Below are 22,281 nucleotides of genomic sequence, written 5' to 3' on the forward strand. Positions count from 1 at the left end.
ACTCGGCATTTTCATGCCGTTTAAACACGAATTTTATACATTACTTTTTATATTTTAATTCAAAGAAAAAATAATAAATCCACGCATTTATCTTCTTCATCCGTGAAAATGAAATTAGTAAATATTCCTTTTTGTTTTTTTGTCCTGTCTTTTATTTTCTTGTCGTGAAAATTTTCGAAGTTCTTAAATCATGATTATAACTTTATTTTTCTATTATTATTTTAGTGTTGATGAGAATATTGCGTTTTTTGATTTGATAGAAGCTACAGGTTTTGATAGTACCACACCCAAATGCTGGATTCTTGCCAAGTGAATGATATGATAATATAGAGAAGTCTATCATCTCTTTTAAACATTATTTAAATTTAGAAAATAAATGACTTAATGTATCATTTTTGAAGGAGTATTATATAATTTGTTTAACGTGAGAGAAAGTTATTAATTTTGTATATACATGATAAAGTGAGGCTTAATAGAATACAGAAAAGAACAAGCAAATCAATAAATAAATGTAAAAAATGAAGGAGAAAATTAAGAATAAAATACAGAATTGAAGAAAAAATTGAGAAATTAATTTAAAATGAAGAAGAAAATCAACAATAAAATATAGAGATGTAGAAGAAAATCAAGAGAATAAAATACAAATATAAAGAAAAAAATTAAAAGAAAAAAGTGCACAATGAAGAAGAAAATCAGGCTTTTCAAAATTAAATATGTAATTTAACTTATATTTTCAATGTCAATTTTGAAATTTGAAAATGAAATTGAAGATTTGCAAGTTAGAAAAATATATCTCCCCTATTAATTAACTAGAAAAATAGAAGTAATTCAAGAATAATTATAATCAAGGAAAATTTACAAATTTACTTTCTAATATATAAAATAAAAGTATGGAAAATGAAGGTTATTTAGGCCATTGAAACAGTGTGAGATCTCAATTATCAAATTGAGTGTTTAAGTGTAATTAGAGAGAAAATGGATATCCTGCAATTATATCATCAGGGAATAGTAAATTATGGTATGTCTTTCAGAAATAAACATTATTAAAAAGTTTTTAGGCTCCTTCTTTAAAAAGTTTTATGCAAATTTAATGAATGAATAATACATTTATTATTTATTATTATTAATTACAATTTTCTTTAGAATATTAATTTTATTTTCTTTTATATTTTCAAGGAAAATAAAAGGAAGAATTGAAATTTATAGTATAAAGAAATGCGGAAAAACTGAGTTTATTTGAAATAAAATTTTATTTTATTTCAAATAAACTCAGTTTTTCCGCATTTCTTTATACTATAAATTTCAATTCTTCCTTTTATTTTCCTTGAAAATATAAAAGAAAATAAAATTAATATTCTAAAGAAAATTGTAATTAATAATAATAAATAATAAATGTATTATTCATTCATTAAATTTGCATAAAACTTTTTAAAGAAGGAGCCTAAAAACTTTTTAATAATGTTTATTTCTGAAAGACATACCATAATTTACTATTCCCTGATGATATAATTGCAGGATATCCATTTTCTCTCTAATTACACTTAAACACTCAATTTGATAATTGAGATCTCACACTGTTTCAATGGCCTAAATAACCTTCATTTTCCATACTTTTATTTTATATATTAGAAAGTAAATTTGTAAATTTTCCTTGATTATAATTATTCTTGAATTACTTCTATTTTTCTAGTTAATTAATAGGGGAGATATATTTTTCTAACTTGCAAATCTTCAATTTCATTTTCAAATTTCAAAATTGACATTGAAAATATAAGTTAAATTACATATTTAATTTTGAAAAGCCTGATTTTCTTCTTCATTGTGCACTTTTTTAATTTTTTTCTTTATATTTGTATTTTATTCTCTTGATTTTCTTCTACATCTCTATATTTTATTGTTGATTTTCTTCTTCATTTTAAATTAATTTCTCAATTTTTTCTTCAATTCTGTATTTTATTCTTAATTTTCTCCTTCATTTTTTACATTTATTTATTGATTTGCTTGTTCTTTTCTGTATTCTATTAAGCCTCACTTTATCATGTATATACAAAATTAATAACTTTCTCTCACGTTAAACAAATTATATAATACTCCTTCAAAAATGATACATTAAGTCATTTATTTTCTAAATTTAAATAATGTTTAAAAGAGATGATAGACTTCTCTATATTATCATATCATTCACTTGGCAAGAATCCAGCATTTGGGTGTGGTACTATCAAAACCTGTAGCTTCTATCAAATCAAAAAACGCAATATTCTCATCAACACTAAAATAATAATAGAAAAATAAAGTTATAATCATGATTTAAGAACTTCGAAAATTTTCACGACAAGAAAATAAAAGACAGGACAAAAAAACAAAAAGGAATATTTACTAATTTCATTTTCACGGATGAAGAAGATAAATGCGTGGATTTATTATTTTTTCTTTGAATTAAAATATAAAAAGTAATGTATAAAATTCGTGTTTAAACGGCATGAAAATGCCGAGTATGGTTTTCCTGTCAGACACGCGAGTTAACTAGAAAAGCCAACTTGTATGTGTTTTCTCTTATATATTAAATATTTAACGAAAAGAATTAGCTTATCGGGTCAATTTTATCAATAAAAAAAGAGCAGAAAATAAATAAAAATAGCACAAAAACCTTGTTCTAATTCATCATATTTTAAACATAATTTTTTTAAATGTATCTTTTTTTCCCAGTTGTTAAAATTTGTAATTTACAGCGTAACACCTGCAAGAAATTACATGTTGAAGTATTGTATTAAGATAAAAGATACTCACCTGCTTCTACACACGAACGTACAGCAATATGCCCCTGAAGAGAATATCACCACTTGGCAATAGTCCAAAGCAGGAAGTCACTTCCTAATTATAATTTTAGAAAATTCTGTTGTACAAAACGGTAGTATATAGATAACTTATACTTAAATATATATATATAGATATAGATATAAACTCACCTGTACAGGTGATAGATAGAAACGAGTTAAGTTTTTATCAACAGCAACTGATAAAACGGTTTGTGGTATGTACTGCGCTTACATGGGTTAAACACGTGGGTCGAGCGAGTGAATGGCTATTGGTAGACGAAAGTCACGTGTGGATTGCAACGACACGACGCGGAAATGTCGTCAGTAAGGATCCAGTTACTATTTTGATACACAAAAATTAGGTATTACAAATTCAGGTGTGATTACCTGTCTAATTAATATGTAGGTCGAGCAGTTTTGATAATATACAACAGTTTTTTTTTCCTTCTGCTTTTCCTTATTGAACACGTGTTTACATATTCAAAGTACTAAAAAAAATTATTGTTGTTGGGTGGCATTTTAAAAGAGTTAATTAAGTTTTTTTCTTATTGGCAATTGATTTATGATGCCCCGTTTTAAATAATAAAAGAAGTAATTTATAATTTTCACGCAAAATTAATTTTTTAAGATGAGTTGAAAGGGTCTTGTTTGTAATTGCCCTATTAAACTTTACTTCAATTTGAATAGAATTGCTTTTAACATGTAACTTAATCTAGAAAATATAAAGGAAAAAAATATAGAAATTATTAAAACGTAAATAATATTGGAACGATTCTTAAAACATTGATAGAAAAGCTCAAGGACGTTTATTTGAATTTTGTCGATTGTATTTATTGTTTAACAATTGATTAACATTGATTAACATTGCACGTGTTAAACAATTGATTAACAATTGTTTAACACGTGCAATTATTGTTTAACAATTGATAAACAAAACTGTGAATGAATTATAATTTAATGTATTATTTTTTGTACTAGATTATAAATATTAGTTAGATGAATAATTATGTAGATTAAGTTCAAAAATCAACATAATATTTTTTTTTTATAACTGATTAAAGTCAGCATGTTTACACATCAAGATCTTTGTACATTGACTTACACCTGCAAACTTTCAAATAATTATGCAATTGTTAAATAAAAGAATACATATGTGAGTTTTAGTTTTTTAAAGTTTTCTAATTGATTTTCTAATAATTAAATATTATAATGGATTTACAATATTTAATAATTGAAAAGTGAAATAGAACTTCTAAGTTTTATTATCATAAATTCTTTTTTATTAAAAAAAATTAAGCGAATAAAAATAAAATAATTTTATACGGAGTTTTATATTTTTTAAACTAATTTTTACGTCCAAAATTGTTTGTTTTCATTTTATTTTTGTCATATTGTATGAAAAATAAAGATATAAATATTTCTATTAAAATTTTATCGTTAATCTTTTATGTTTTATCGATTAATTCATTAAAGTAATACAATAAAAAACAATTATTTTTATGATATATTTTACTTAAATATATGATAAAATATATTATATATTTAATAAAAATATATTTAAAAAAATGTTTAACACTAAAATATAAGCGATTGCCTAAAGATATCGATGTATATAAATATTTTATCTGATTTATTTTTAATTTAAATAATTATTTTAATTATTAAATTCTATATAGTTTAGATTCTTCTAATTTTTAAAATTATTTCTTATTATATTTCGAATTAGTCAAAGGTTTCAGTTTGTTTTATGTTCTTGAACTTTGCTTTATTATCAAGATCAGAGTTTAATAATTCTGATCTTGCCGCTTAATTTAAAACGTCTCAATACAAAAATAATGTTTAAATAATATATTATTTTCCTTTTATTGTTCTACATTTATTTCCTACTTTTCAACCTCAATATTTAATTTTTTAACTAGTTTAAACTGTAAAATAAAAATTGATCTGAGATTTTTATCATTATAAAATGGTTAAATGGCGATAAACAATTTTAAATTAGATATTGTAATAGAATTTCTATGCAGTATAACAATTCAAATAAATTAATTAAATTTATAACCTTGCTTAGATATTAAAAATTTATATTATGAATAATAACTAAGCAACAATATAAGAACAAATAAAATTAAACTAGTTTTTAAAAAGGCTAAAATCTAAATTTAGCTTGCGTGTAACAAAGTTATCTCACGAGAGAACACGCCTAACAAGCGTATGCTCACGTTACAAGAGACATTACATTTTCTTACACTAGAAAGAGAGCAAATACAACAAGTCGACCGCGATCCCTCTGTTGATTTGTCATTCGATCTCACGTCCTTCAGTACTTTAAGTAAGAAGATCGTAACTAAAAAAGTCTGAAGAATTCTATTGTAAAGTCTATAATCTTAATTGTAAGATATATTACACTTATATCACAGTAAAAAGTTACGCGTAATCATAAGAGAATTATATATTACGTCTTCAACTCGTAGCTGGCGATTACACGGATATAATATTAAACTTTGAAAAGAATTCTTAACTTATAAATTCAATTTTAAAATACATAAATTACATTAAAAAATGAAAACAATAATTTATATTACAAAAGAGTTACACTTTCACATAATATAACCATAAATAAACGACAACGGTATAAATTTACATAACTAAATATCATTACAATATATGTTCAACAGGCAATTTATTATTACGCATGTTCTTTTCTTATTTTGGATCGATAGAAGCTTTTTACTTAATGACATTCCCTTCGAAGTAGTGCAGAAAAGTACTAAAATTTTATTTTGTTTTCGCAGCAATGTCATTCAAAATTTCTAGGTTTTATTTGTTTCGAAGTGCATTAAATGTTAATCGTATGGAACTGGTTTCTTTTATATATATTTATGAAAATTTAATAAGAAATTTACGTTTATTCCATCAAACAAAAACTTTACTTAGCCTTGGAAGATGCTATTTTAGGAAATATTGACTAATTTATTAGTAGCGAAGTAAAAGTCGGGCAATTCAAGGATGTCGACAGATAACATTCCAAAATGGTTTATTTTCTCTTTATGTTTGTTAAAGTTATTTCTTCAATCTTAATTGGTTAGCATGCCATTTTGATATCTTAATTATTTGCGAAAAATGTGGATTATTTCCTGGCATTCATTTTAATTCTTATCATCGAAAAATATTTACTTTGTATGTTTTAATTGTAGGATACTTTATAACGTAAATGCTATACAAAAAACATATGCTGAAAATTCTCTTAAAATATCAAAAGTTTTTAAATATTAAATTCCATAAAATCCTACTTCATAATAACAAATACAGTATTTTAATAATAAATTGTAACTATTGTCAAGAGTTGTTGCATAATACTACGCAATACAAACACACACATCAAGTAAATTATATTCATTATTGCATTACATAAATAATCCAAGCACTGTACATCCTGCATGCATAATAACAATTTGCTATGTAAGGAATGATCAGAATAGACTTTAATCAATATCTTACAAAACTAAAAATATATATAAAGTATATATAATTTTTGAAATGCCAAATATATTTTTAATATTTTTGATTGATAAATAGCTATAAGAGAAAAATAACTGTGATGGTTTAATTTTAAAAAGGCCTGAGGTCTTTACATAATGAAGTGCCTGTCCTACATTGCAGTTCTATCACAATAACTATCATAAGTCATCTAGTAATTACAACACTTTTTTTCCTATTATATCCCCAGGATATTAGGAATTCAAATGCACAATTACAGTGCATATACAGTATATATATATTTTAACATATTTTATATAACCTGTCTCAGTTGTTGTTTATGACAAGATAATAAAATTTTAATTCTCTTATCTTAAAGTCTGATAAGAGCTTCAAAAAATAAATTTTCTTTTCTTTGAAACTGGCTTTCTAATTAGTGTCTTTAGGTATTTTTATAATAATTATAAACGTATTGATAGATTAAAATGAAAATAATTGTTTTATAGTTATTTCTTTTCGGTCACCTTTCAAGGAGAAAACAAAAAGTATTGCAAGGTCACTGNATTTTAAATTAAATTTGAATAGTTTTTTTTTTAAATCTTAAATAAGCATTAAATAAATTTTTCAATTACTTTAATAATAATAATATTACAATAATAAAATATTTATAAAGTAATATAGAAAATAACTCAACCAGTAGATCGCGAGTACTACTGTAACGTTACGTTCTTTCGTTATAAGGAAGGTTGATAATCTTTAGAGTTGTTATCTATAGTTTCGTATAATATTTTATTACTTCTTTATATAGAACTAATAAAGTATTTTATTAATCTCTTATATATAGTAGTGCCATATAATATTAAACGAATTCTGGTAATTTCTGTTATAATTATACGCATCACTTAATCTTATTAACTAAAATTTTCTGGAACAAAGTCAATTTAGTAAATGCGTTTCACTATCCTAAACATTAAAAAAAATAAGGAAAATTATCAAGTAATAGTTTCGTGAATGAATAAATTCAGGTTTTTACGTAACTCAAATGTCATAAAACAGGATGTATAATATATTGTAACCATTACGATACTTTGTTTTCATTAATTTTGTTTTTATATTCCATAACATGTAAAAAACTTTATATTCTATTGACAATTGCTTTAAAAAAAACCTTTTTTTTAAAATAAGATTTACAGTTTGATGATATCATAAACAAGCTTACCTGGCCTTGTATTGAGATAATTGCGATCGTCCTTGAGAAAATTCTATAATTAAATTTACCTTGTACTTGCCATATTTTATATAAAACGATTTAAAATCTAGATAATGACCTAATTACAATAATTTCTGAGCTTTACTTTATAACAATAAATTATAATTTTTTTTAAATGACAGTCTTTCTTGGAAGCTTTTTATATATTTGGATGAAAACTGTCCGATCTTTGCACGGTGGATGGATGCAGATAATCTCTATCATCAACATAGTAATCAGGATAAGGTATCTGGTTTCCGTAGAACCTTTCTTGTTCTTCTCTTTGTTTTGCAAACTCTTCCTCCAATTTCTAAAATACATTAAAATTGGTTTTATACATAAACACAGACTAAGTGAAAATAATGGTATGCAATAAAAAAACAAGAACAAATATTAAATAACAAATCATTCATAAAAGTAAAGTAGTTAGACAAGTATATATTTAGGATATGTTTTCAAGATATTATGAATATGTTTAAAATTTTAATGTTTTTTATTTTCATAAACTACATTTTTATATTAGAGAAAAACCACTAAAATGCTATGAACATAGAAATTTTGTTATATAGTTTTGAAAGTTAGATATTAAAAAATGCAATAAAATGTCTGAAATGCAGAAGTACAGAGGAATGTTAAGAAAAAGTTATGAAGAAAATGAAAAAAAGCTGTAAAAAAAGAACATACTTTGGACACATTCAATATGCCATAGTCTATAACCAAGATAGAAGGAAAAATGAAAGCAAGGAAGAAAACAACTTCATAGTTGGATAACATTAAGGAATGAACTGTAAGTGGAATTGTATCTTTGTATCACTTGGCATTTAATAGATGTTTGTTGACTGCTAAATATATGTAAATATCATAAATTGTACTAGATATGTATTTCGGACAGATCTGTTTTAAATGGAATAAAAACAAAAAACACCGAAACTTCATTTTTATTTATTTTTTTGTTCTATATAGTCTCTTGCTCTCATTTCACTTGAATATGGGATATGAAATTATCTTTCCAAATGTATGTTCAAAATGTCAATTTACTTATTCTTAACTGAAATGCTGATAATGCAAATAAATTTTTTGCATAAATTACAATTCAGTTTTGAAATTAGGTATATTGCTATAATTATAGAAGAAATACATATTTACTTATCATAAATAATAAAACAAAGCATTTTTCTATTAACATATGACTCAAGTTTAATCATAAAATACAAATAATTAAGAGAATGCTAAGTTATCAATAAAATATCATATGAATAGAAAAGAGAGAAAGAAATAGTTGAAATGTGCAGTAAAGATTTCAGTTCAATAATTTAATTTTCCTCAATATTTTGAAGTTGTTTAATGCAAATTATACAAAATAAAATAATCAATAAAATATTCTGAAAAATCAAAAATATTTCTGCACGTAAACATAAAAATTTATGATATAATAAATAATTAAATTTAAACTTGTAAAGATTAATGCTAAATTACAAATTAACTTTTCTTTTTGAATGTATTTTTCAATACAGAAATTTGATTTTACCTGTTTTCGTGGTTTAAGATTAGTTTTCCATTCTCGAAGTTCTATTAAATGTTCTTCTTCTAATTGTTTTAATTTAAGAGTTTCATGCTCCATCAGCATTTTACGTTTTTCATTCTTATCAAATTAAAAAATTATATGAAAATCAAAATTGCTACAAATTAAATATTTAAAGTGAGCAATAATTACTTGTAACTGTTCTAATTCACGAATGGTTGTGTCTGCAGCAGCTCTCAACTCTTCTAACTGACGTTTGTGTTTTAGTTCTTGTCGTTGTTGCTCTGCTTTATATCTTTTCTTTTCTCCATCTTGAAACTAAAAATTTTTAAAGAAAACTTAAACAATAGAAAAATGTTCATACACTATAAGTTCATTTTAAAATAAGTGTATTTAAAAATTATATAATGAACAAAACATCTACTTTATTGATGCTTCTACTAAATAAATAGTTTTCAATTTTGTGCACTCCAGAATTTTACAACTGTATTTTATTTATTAAATATATAGATTCAAATGTCTAAAAAATAAACCAATCATTTGAATAGTTTTTAGAAGTTTGAATCTTTATTTGTAATAAAAATGAGTTGAAGATCTACATGTCTCAATCAATAAGAATAAATTATATTATATATTAATATAAATAATTATGATAATAATCTAAATATATTATGTTTGTATCTTGGTATTCTGTACAACATATATAATGGTGCTTAGTACTATACCAGACCAAATTTAAGGCATAATTACAGAAAACAAATATTCTTTTTATTTGCTGTTTGTGTATGTATCTGTGTTTAAGAATTTCCTGACTATGTGACATAGGTTTGGTATTGCAGCCTTCTGTAGTTTGATGTATATGTTGTTGTTCTTTTGTGAAACCTAACGTGTTTGTGGTATGATATCTGTGAAAGAAAGTACTTCTAATATAATACATATCTGATCTATTCTCAATAGTTGTGTGAGAATTCGGATGCAAGTGTAAATTTTCACACTGAACTGTGTCACATCAAAGATGACTTTTATCGTCCAAAGAAGGACTCCCCTCACAACAGGGGATCGTTCATGTCTAACAGCCGAAGAGGATCTCTACAGTTGGAGATCAACAGAGTGTACACCCTCTAAGGACATAGCTCAGCGGACATCCAGGGACACCAGTTCCATACCACCATACCGTCCTTCGCTCCATATCGCCATCCAAGGGAACTTCAATTAGAAACCGCCAATCCCAGTGCGTCATACCAATGCCCTAAACGAAGAGATCAAGTCCTAGTGAGGTAAACCCTTGTCCTCTCTAAGATGGACGTTTTGGGGGGAGAGAGTGTTCTCTCTCTCTCCCCAAAACGTCCCTCTTAGAGAGGTCTCTCTCATTCTTTAGTTTAGGATAGTTCGTAGATATAGAATAGATTCCTTTTATTATTTACGCATGTGTTATTTATGCTTTTTCCTTTGATATGTATAATCCCTTAGTTGTTTATTAAATGTGTTGTTATTGTCCAACCTGTGTAGTTATTCGGACACCTAGTCATGACCTCTCCCCACTCGATTTGCCCTCCTAAGCCATCCGACAAACTGAGAGTGGGTTTTACCAACCCGTGCAGATTAAGTGGTCATTAGGGATCATTCCCAGTGGCCCCCTGCTACCTCACAGTTGCTTTATTTCATGGGGCAAGGAGATACCATAATTCGATACACAGGCCCAAAAAATCATATTACAAACTACCTTGATTCCACTCTTCTAAAGTTCTGATTATTTACTAATTTTTTTCAGTGTACATTGTGGATAGTTTGTTACAGCTATGTCTATAATGTATGTGATTATGCTTTGTTTATTAATAAATGTAATGGTCTGTTGTGATAGATTGTTTTATCTGTGATTATGGATGGCATGGTCTTATTTTGTGTGTGTTATTTTCTATGACTGACCAAGGTATGTATTTGTAATATGTTTCCTGGGTTTGTTTGTGTATACAAGCTGGTTATGTCAATGTAAATAATCAGCTTTTATTAAAATGTTTGCAACTTAATGTGATATATTGTGTAGTTTCATGCATAATTTGGCATTTCCTACAAGTGTCGCCTGTAAGTGCTGTCTTTTAAAATGTACTTCCTGTTTCTTGACCTGGTTTGTACAGCAATCAAGAACTATTCTGTGCTTCATCCACAAATCAGCCAGCAGTTTGATGCAGTTATATCAACACAATCCTGACTGAGATTATTAGGGTACCTACTGTAGAGCTCCTTTCAAGCCCAGGTCTGTCTGATGGTGTCTGTACATTTTGTGTACTATGTTAAATCCAAGTCAGTGCTATGAAAGTTTAATGGTATGCTGTTTTTGTCTGCAAGAGTCACTGCTTTGTGTAATTATAATGTTTAAAAAACATCTACTTTATTGATGCTTCTACTAAATAAATAGTTTTCAACTTTGTGCAATTTTCTGTAGAACAATTCTTGCAGCATGTGTATTTGTTTAAAGTGAAGGCTTACCACATCAAAACCAGACAATCTACCAAGATATCAGGATTATCTGTGCAGTGTCATCCTTCCACTTTAGGAGAAAAATCAGCCTTTCTACAGAGGACTTAGTATGGTGTTTCATGTTTTATTAATGTTATTTGTGTTTCTTTTGGACTAGTTTTGTGTGTACAACATATAACTCCAAATGAATATGTCAGTACTGGAATGATGTGTTAATTGCTTTATATGTTGTTCTGCATTCAATTGTGTTGTTAGTATTGAATTTAATCTGTGAATAATGGTTAGAGTACTTATTGTGCATATGGTCTTTTCTTGCACAGGTATCATACCAAATACATTACACAAAATTCTGGAAATATTAAAGTTTTTACAACAGCATACACATCACATTACAGAACACTGTCACACTACACACATTTTATGTAGTAAATTCTTAAACACAGATATACAGATGAACAGCATATAACATAATAGCTTGTTCTGCAGCTAATAAGCTTATCTTTGGTTGGCGTAACACTAGGCACCAGTATATTTGTCCTGTAGGATATATTCTAGAAAAATTATTATTATTATTTAATTTTAGTTTTGTTTTGGTTGCTATGCCTTGACTTTGGTCTGGCATAGTACACAGTCACCAGTATCAACCGTGCATAACCCACTAAACCCAACATAATAATAATAATAATAATAATAAATTATTTATTGTAACAGATGAAAGAAAAATTTTTGTTAGCTTAAATAAAATTATTATAATAAAATTTTATAATAATAGTTTTAAAACATCTGCATCAGACTGCTATTCTTAGCTTTTTAAGCTTTAAAATTTAATTTTAAAGTTGTTTTTTATGCATATATTTAAAAATTAAACCATTTATTAACAATAGTAAAATACAGAATTTTCTTACAAAATTAATAAACATAAAATTCATAACAACAAACCTTTCTTATCTTCATTCTCTCATCATCTGGTGATTCTGTTAAATTTGTTATACTAATTCGGAGGCTCTCCTTAAACATTAGTTCTCGTGTTTTCATCTCTGACCTTATACGTTTCGGCAACTGCCTCTTTTCAACAGCTTGTTGCTTCACTAGCATTTCTTCTTTCCTCACATTCATTCTCTTTACTTGTTCTAATTCCTATTTATTAAAATCATAATTAATATTTATTATTCTTTTTTGATAGGTTTTTGAAATTAAATATTTGTGCTTTATACCTTTTCATGACGTATTAACATTTGATGACGCTGTAGAAAAAATATATCCTTCAACTGTCGCTTACTTAACTGATGTTTTTCATGAAGATGTCTCTCTTCATATTCCCATAAAGCTGCTTCTTTTGCTGTAAAAATTTAAAAAAATTTCAAATTTCTTAACTGATAAAATCATATTTAATAATTCTAAACCATTTTTTTTCCAGATATAATTTTTTTCATTTTCATTAACCATATTTTTAGATTCATGTTTAATTCCATCATTAAAGTTAACTTTATTTAATTAATTCATCATTATTATATAAGACTTTTTATCTAAAAATTATCATCTGTTGTGTTTTACAAATCTTGATAAAAGAACAGTTTCACTTTACTTAGTAATTATTTTTGCATTATATGTATTATCAAATATTATCAAACAACCATTTAGAAAAATTTTCAAGCTATTTAATTTAATGACTATTGTAATAAAATTTCTTAATAAACTAAAATTTTATGAAAATTTATGATTTGATGAAAAGTTTCAGCCTAAAATAAAAACAATATCAAAATAAGCTCAGCAACTAAATAAAGAGAAACAAAACACCTTTTTTGCCAAGAAATAAACATAATTTTAAACAACAAACGTTTTCAGCCTAATTAATAGGCCATCTTCAGGTCACCTGAAGATGGCCTATTAATTAGGCTGAAAACGTTTGTTGTTTAAAATTATGTTTATTTCTCGGCAAAAAAGGTGTTTTGTTTCTCTTTATTTAGTTGCTGAGCGCTTTTGATATTGTAACATCTTAAATGTTAAATTAGTTGACCGTTCTCATTATAATTATTAACATAAACCATCTTTACTGTTCTTGACAATGGTAATTTAAATTTAGATACAATATCTTAATTATACAAATTACATATTTGTAACCTTTGCTCTGTAAAAAGGTATGCACACTCTTTTCATCTGTTGTTTTATCTAATGCACGGGAGTTATAATTATCCCATACAATCTTCATATAAACACCTTGATAATGCAATTGTTTTTACAATTAATCCGTACATATCTTATTCCAATACAATAAATTATTATACAAATTTTATATAGTTGTGACCTTTGCTTTCTGAAAAAAGATATACATATCTTTTTCGTTTGTTACTTTATCTAATGCACGGAGGTTATAATTATCATGTAATTCTTGAGCTTCTTTGCATAAACAAAAAATATGAATTTTTTAGCATACATCATTACATATATAATAACTACAATTAAATAACTCATAAATCGACTTATTGTTTATCATCAGCTCCTTATTCTTATGTTTTANTATCAAGTAATAGTTTCGTGAATGAATAAATTCAGGTTTTTACGTAACTCAAATGTCATAAAACAGGATGTATAATATATTGTAACCATTACGATACTTTGTTTTCATTAATTTTGTTTTTATATTCCATAACATGTAAAAAACTTTATATTCTATTGACAATTGCTTTAAAAAAAACCTTTTTTTTAAAATAAGATTTACAGTTTGATGATATCATAAACAAGCTTACCTGGCCTTGTATTGAGATAATTGCGATCGTCCTTGAGAAAATTCTATAATTAAATTTACCTTGTACTTGCCATATTTTATATAAAACGATTTAAAATCTAGATAATGACCTAATTACAATAATTTCTGAGCTTTACTTTATAACAATAAATTATAATTTTTTTTAAATTATATTTTTAAAATTTTAATCTTATATTTTAAATTATTTGTTTAATAGTATTAGTGACGTAACAGTAGAACGTGAATTAAATCGTGACATAATAATAGGACTTAGTTGTATTCGCTTACAATTGTTTACGTCATAAGTTTTAGAACAATAGATTTATTTTTTGTTATATTTCTCATCTATTAATAAATATAAATGTATTATCATTATATTTTAAAAACCTATAATTAAATTTTCCATTCTATTAAGTAACTATTTAATTAATTTTTTAATTTTAATTAAGCATAATTAAAAGTTTCCTTTATATAAAACAATTTGCTTTAAAATTATAATAAATATTTGCATTAAAATATTATATTTTTTATATTTTAAAATAAATATATAATTTAAGGGAATTTATTCTTTGGGGAAATTACAATGCTGTAAAGTTATTTTTTTCAGAACTATTTTTAAAAACGTGTTCAATGATCATCCTGAATACAACGATTCACTTTATGGGGGAAGTTCATAAAAATTTTACTGGTTTTTCAGGTGTTTATTTATTATCTTGGTTTTTCCTCTTTTCAATTTTAAAAAGTGGCATCATCACAAACTTTCTAGTCTTTTTTTCCTTTTATATTAACGATTTTATTAGAATTTATCCACTGATAAGAGAATGATTCACGTTATAACAAAAGGAAAAATACATCTATTGTATCTAATTAATACACATATAGTTCTACATTCTATTTTATTTATTATAATATTAATTCCATTTCTGGAGAATAATATAAATTACAAAGTCATTAAATATTCTATTATTTCAAAATTTTATTTTAATTTTTGTACATTTTAGTATATTTATAAATTACTTGACAGTATGCGAATTACTAAATTTATGCAATTTATAAATATATTAGTCATTGTACAGGTTACAAATTTGATGTAAGTATTGTACAATAATAATTAATTTTTGAATTTACATCATCTTATATTATACTTATACCTATCAATATATTTATATATTCAGATTCTATTAATGTAAAAGGCACTTTTTAATGTCATTAATTACCAATTATAGCATTCTTTGCGTTTATTGGGTGAAAATTTAAATTTAAATATTTATTCGCCAATCAGGAAACACGATAAATAAATAATATGAATAATTTTTATTAAATAAATTGTATTTTTTTTAACAATTTAAAAGTTATAATTTTAATTAAATTACTGAATATAATTACAAAAATAATAAAATAATTATATATTAGTCTGTTTAGAATAATTATTTTTAAATTATATAAACTATTTTTATTATATAATTAAATGGGATAAAACATGAATGCAAATAAAAATGTCAATGAAGCTAGTCATTATAAAGAATATAAAGTGTAATAAACGTTGCTATAATAATTTTTAAAACAATTCTATTTAAGTTTACATTTTTTAGGATAATAACTTTTTAAATAATTATTATTAAAATATAAAATAATGATGATAAATAGTTAATAACACTGAATAAATTTCCTATTTTCTGATGTATTCACTTTATTAATAACTATTAAAGTGTTTTATGTAATATATAATTAATTTATTAAATTTATAAATAAACTAATACGTCTTACGTGCTAATTTTTAATTGTTTTTTTTATGTATACACAGAGTTTTTGTAATTCATTTAGATTATAAAACCTGAAGATACAAATACAGTACTTATATTGAGAGGAAAACAAAAATTGGATTTTTAAAAATTAAAGTACAAGAAAATATAAATTATAAATGAATTGTTCCAGTAAAATTTAAAAATAGTTAAATACCAGTATCCTAAAGTAAATAAAAAACCGGAAATGATGCACACAGTTTACTTAAAAATCTTTCGTTATATCAGCCTGTGTTGCCTGTGTTACCATACCGTAAGCAGGTAATTTGCGTATTATACAGACAATTTGTAAGTCTATTATCATCATTGTTTGTAAGCTGTATTTACAATGATTAAGTAGGCAATATATCTGTTAAATATTTAAGCAGTTTAATTATTTACTTTAACAAAATAAAACAGTGACGGATCTACAGAGGTTTAAGCCCTCCCATTGACACACACACAAAAAAAATAAATAATTTAAATTTATTTGTTCGAATATCAAAACGTTTTAAAAACAATTGATTAGAAATATGATTTATCGGAACAATAGTCGCGCGCGCGTTAATAAACAGTACTTACTGTATTAATTATTCAAATATTTTTAAATTATGAATTACCCTCTTTGGATACTTCCGGATCCGTTACGGTATATAAAATTATTATAGAAAAACTGCTACATAATTTTAAAAATGTGTTGTGAAATTTCATAAAGATTCTGATTTTATTTTAAAATTCTAAATTATTTTTTTATATTAATTACAATTACTAAATAAAAATTAATTAATTTATCTAGTTATTGTTTTATTGACCTTTTATAAATAAAAATGATAAAGTAACGACTGAAAACGAGTTAGAAAACAGAAAATTTATGACGTCTGTAGTTAGTTCTGTGCCCCCCGAGGTCTTTTTAAATAGTCAATGTCGTGTTTGTTTCCTGGATTTGGTGATACACGCTTAGACCTATATTATATACACTATATGTTTAGATCGCGATCTCAACTGTGAATATAATTGCAAATTCTTCCATTTCCGGTTTTCTTGTTTCGTTTATTCTTTCTCTCTTTCCTATGAGATTCGCAGCAATCCTGTTTATAATATAAATCCATATTTAATTGTCATAAATTTTAAACTATTCCAGAAATGGATCCTAATCCGATAAACCCGTGAAATATAAATTTGTGGTAATGAATAAATTGTGTAATTTATTGCGTACTCCTTTGCAAATTACAATTTACTTAATAAAAATGAATAGAATGAATATATTATAAGCATATTTTGACTAAAATTTTTAATTTTTATTATAGTAGGCGGTAATATATAGGCTATACATTAGCATAACGCATATAAATCATGACGTATGAGAATTAAAAAAAATCATTTTTTTAAATTATTTTCTTCGTTCTTTATTACTATTTTGGCCTATTTTTATATATTTATTTTAATATTTTATATTTTGTATTTATTTAAAAAAAAAAACAAAAACCAATTAATAACTTTAAATAATTTTAAGCTTAACGTATTTATTATTTATTTGTATAAAAATATAGCAAAAATATAAATTTATATATGTTGATTTTTTTTAAATCTCTTATTATAAATAAGAAAAAAATTCAAAATGGCATCTCATGTTATAATGTGCTGCCATCTATCGAATATTAATATAATTATCACTACATATACGCATTGCTTTTATTTTCATTCTATGTTATATTTATTAAAGTAATTTCAATAACAAATGTTTTATTAATAATAATAATGATTTTAAATTGATATAATTTATAAATAATTAGAAAATTTATCAATAATTCAATCAACGGCTCGAGTTGCATATTTATTAAAGGAATTTTCTAGAAATAATTGATGCTAAATAAGCATAATTTAAGAATATATTGTCATTTTTTGAATATAAACACAAATAATCAACATTTAATTCAAAATTAAGATACCGGTATCGTTATAAAATATACCATAAATAAAATAACCAACACAATATTTTAATCATTAATAAAATATAAACATATTTGAAACTTATAATGTAATCAAATAAACATGTAATAATTTTAATTTTTAAATATAAATAATTTAATTCGAATGTAATCGAAAACTCAGAAATATCAATTTCTACGAATTGGCAACACTTAAACATCTTTACTGCGAAAACACGTGAGATAATAAACATTGGACATGAATTTTTTTCGAATTTCTAATTATTTTAATCCATTTTTTAGAAATGGGTCGTAAGTTAGTTTTTTGAAGTCCTTTATTATACTGTAACATTTAAATTTAGTGTATTTTATGCAAATTGAGTTGATAATGCTACTTTAGTTAAGTAAATTTTAGAATTTTTGTAAATTTAAGTAAATTTCAGCCCATTTTCACATTCATTTAATCAGCTTTAGTACTTATTATTATTTTATAACTTTACACGCTTTATAAGCAGTGTATAGAAGATATAAAATAATAATAACTACTAAAGCTGATTAAAGTGTAAGCAAACTATAAAATTTTCAGGTTTTCACAGCTTAAAATTTTATATTTCTTTCTCTTTTCTTATTCAGATTTCCAACTTATACAATTATAATGTTAAATTATAGTACAGTATTTTGAAAACAATTATTTAATGAATCTCACTAAAACATTATTTTATTGTTCAGTACATTTAGTTTCAAAGTTCTAAACACTGTAATTTATTCATGAGCAATTTTATATATAATTAACATATTCAATAATTGAAATTCAAGAAAAGTGTCTGATTTTATTAATCATTCGAATTCACTGTATTTAAATTATTTTATTTTTTATATTTGAATGTAGAGATGTTTTTACTTACATTTGATCTAAACTTGATTGCAAATTAGAAATATTTTATACTAGCAGCTGATTATAGGTTTGAGTGTTGCTCTGAATAATCAATCTTTTGGTTATTTGTTGTACTTTATGTAATTGTGTAAATTTTAAACTGTAATTTTATAATCTGATTTTTGAAAAATTTGTTCTTTTTCTCTGATTCAAAGTATGTCAGAGTTTATATCAGAAGTTTGTAAAAAACTGTTCGTTTGTCAACTAATCATCACAAACTACATTTGATTTTTTGTGTAAAATGCTTAGTCAAAACTGAAGTTTAGAAGGCCAGAAATAACACATATATTAGATATATTGTATATTGTAGCAAAAGAATAGTTAGCATTTCCTATAAACTTCTATTAATTTTAATGAACAATTAATTAATAATATTTAAACTTTTTATGTAATTAAAAATATCTTTTATGTTGATTTAGTAAAAGTTATGTTTGTTAATGATTTTGTTCAGTACGTTTTAGTATTAATGTGTAAAGAATAACTATGCTAGTGATAAACACTCCAAATCTGTATGACTCTTTTATATATTCAAAGGAAAGATATATTAGATTAAAGTAAGTAATAATAATAATTAATTTTATAGGTAGAAAAGTATCATAAAATTACTTTACTTTTATAAGTCTGTATTTTTGTCTTGTTTTATAAATTTGAATTCACTTGTAAAATGCTTTAAAGAGGAAATATTATCTCATGAACTGCAAACATTTTCAAGCTTACGCTCATCTTCAGGCAAGCCAATTCAAATACTAAATCCTCATATGCAATGAATGATAAAATATAAAGTTAATATTAGTATTAATTAGTATTCATTTAAATGAATATCAGTGTTTCTACTAATTTAATCTATTAGAAACAAGTAAACATATGAAGAAAAGTTACATTTAATGTTTGTTTTTCTCTATTTTGCTTATAAAATATATTTTGTATGTAGCATTAACACAAGGATAAATAAGAACATAAAATTAACTTTAGGATTATGGAATCTATCAAGTGATTAAAATAATTATATTTTGAATAAAGTTTTCATAAAAGTAATTTTTAATCTTTTTACTAGATCTGCTATGTCTCAGATTAGGAATCTCTGGTCGAGATCAAATTTTATAAACGGATTAGATTTAGAAAGTCCGTCAAATGCTCCCTTATTTGGATTGCAACAACTTCGAACCAACGTAAGAGTCCACTTTCCTCGGCCAAGTGAACACAAAAGAATTAAAAGACACGGTTACAAGACTCGCATGTCGACACCGTCAGGCAGAAGAATTCTCATGAGACGTATATTAAAAGGCAGATACTTTCTAGCTCATTAATATTATAAATATATATAAATGGCTCATCTTGGTTAATTGATATATGAATATAAATAAAAATAATTGTTATTCCTAAAACAATATTATGTTATATTAGTTTAAATTTAATTTTCTGTATAGAATTATATGAGATAAGTGTATCAAAAGAATTATGTTTATTATAGATATATTTCATTCACTTCAGCATTGACATGCAAGTTTATATTCTTTTAAAAAAAACAATAAATATTACTTAAACAAAATATAATTTTGTGATTAACTTTTTACTAAGTTTTTGAAATTTTTTTATCCAATATAATTATGATTGTTTTTAGAAAATATTCTTTTATTTCTTATACCACAGAAGAATTACAAATCACACATTAAATAAGTTTTGTTAAATGAAGTTGAAAATATATCTATAAAAATAGGTAATTTTAATTAAGAAATTTAGAAGAAAATTATAATGTACAAAATGAAAAAAACAGATGAATAAATAACTGGAACTATGGTTAACTCAGCATCATCCTAGCACTTCCAGTAAACACATTAATTGAAAGTTTTCGTGTATTTCATAAGCCTGCATCAGGTTTCACAATGTGTTTGCTGGAAGTGTAAGGATGGTGCTGGGAGTTAGAAGAAAACGTTTCAAAATTTATGAAATCACAAATTATGGAAAATTATTTTAGGTAATAAATTTATTAAAGTTACGTATCATATGTCAAGACGTGATCGGAGCTTGCATAATACTATACTAGATATAAAATTCAAAATTTTCATAATGATTATTTAATATTAAAATTAAAATTATAATATATTAATAATTTTCATATGGTTAACGTTTAATCATGAACTTAAATAGTTTTATGGTTTACGAGCTCTCGACCCATAATTTTGAAAAAAGCTGGCAGCCAAATTTTTAGTCGAAATTTGAATAATTTTGACAATTTTCATTGGTTTATCTAGTGCAGGGCTTACAGGAACGATGGTCTTATTTAACAATTATTTTATAGCACCTCTTGTACTTTTGATCATTTGAAAACGTTATACTAACACACAGGATATATTGTACTGTACAAATAAAATGGCGATCCCAAGTGGGGTTGCTAATTCTTAAGTAGTCGCATATAAGTTACAATTTTTTTTTATAAACACTCTACTTAAAAATCTTTAAAAATATAGCCAAAGAAAAAATTATAGATGCCAAGCAGTTACAAAATAAAAAACCTTCTATAACAGTTGTGGCAGTTTCGGTTTCAGTACTTGTACTTAACAAAATTTCAAAAATTTGATACTTTAACCAAGGAACTTTCCTTGAATTGTTTTAGATTTTGTGGCCGATGTAAAAATGTTTTCTTGTGGTTTACCAATTTGTCTCACATTTACATAAAATAGTGCAAAAATCAAGTAGTACTTGCCACTCAAAATCGTGTCCTATTAGTATCAGATCCGAAATTTTCAGCGTAGCATAAAAGACGCAAACTCTACCAAGTTCGCGTCTTTTCATTTTGATGTCACAAAAGATATTAAAATCATTGTCTTCTGTTTTCTTACGAGAAATCATCAGAAATCAATCACTTATCAGGAGCGGAAAATTTTTAATAAGCCGATCAGATGGAAAAAATTTAGTTTAGTTTTGCAAATTCAAAATGATCAGACCTCGTTTGGCTGTCAAATATGAAAGTTTTACAATTTAAAATTTGCCATTTCCATTTCCTGGGACAAGAACCCAGGCATTAGAATAAAAACAAAACATACTATTCATAAATCTATCACTTGAAGTGTCTAATGTAAACATGGATGTTTAATCTCTTAAACTGGAAATCAGACATCCAACAACAACGGAATTGGAACGATCAAGAATCTGACAATAGAATTCTTTGTTGCAACATAATGAATTCGATAAAATTTTTTTATTTTTAATATGTTTTTTTCCTGAAAAATATAATTCTTTTGTATATAATTATTGCATTTTATATTACTTCATTGTCATTTGATATAATTAGTAGGAATCAAATGATAGAACTTAGAAACTTAATGCCTGCTTAGAACCTTTTTAATCTA

General features: G+C 24.8%; 1 protein-coding gene across 1 annotated transcript; it reads right to left on the reverse strand.

The window, feature by feature from the left end:
* Positions 1-7,668: 7,668 nt before the first annotated feature.
* LOC111637366 (STE20-like serine/threonine-protein kinase) lies at positions 7,669-12,882 on the reverse strand. Its single transcript, XM_023382839.1, has 5 exons — positions 12,757-12,882; positions 12,482-12,679; positions 9,257-9,382; positions 9,071-9,184; positions 7,669-7,852 (listed from the first exon to the last, which is right to left on the reverse strand). Exons 1-5 carry the CDS (start codon positions 12,775-12,777, stop codon positions 7,703-7,705), a joined length of 609 nt encoding a protein of 202 aa, XP_023238607.1. The 5' UTR covers positions 12,778-12,882; the 3' UTR covers positions 7,669-7,702.
* Positions 12,883-22,281: the final 9,399 nt, after the last annotated feature.

Source organism: Centruroides sculpturatus, unplaced genomic scaffold (genome assembly GCF_000671375.1).
Source record: "Centruroides sculpturatus isolate CEXI.00-Female unplaced genomic scaffold, Cexi_2.0 scaffold1019, whole genome shotgun sequence".
NCBI lineage: Eukaryota > Metazoa > Arthropoda > Arachnida > Scorpiones > Buthidae > Centruroides > Centruroides sculpturatus.

Excerpts from the sequence above, each read along its gene's own strand:
- LOC111637366 (XM_023382839.1), bottom strand. The coding sequence starts at position 12,777 with ATGTTAATACGTCATGAAAAG. Across the intron at positions 12,680-12,756 it reads TGTTAATACGTCATGAAAAG|GAATTAGAACAAGTAAAGAG; the intron begins GTATAAAGCACA and ends TTTAATAAATAG. Across the intron at positions 7,853-9,070 it reads ATCTTAAACCACGAAAACAG|AAATTGGAGGAAGAGTTTGC; the intron begins GTAAAATCAAAT and ends AATGTATTTTAG.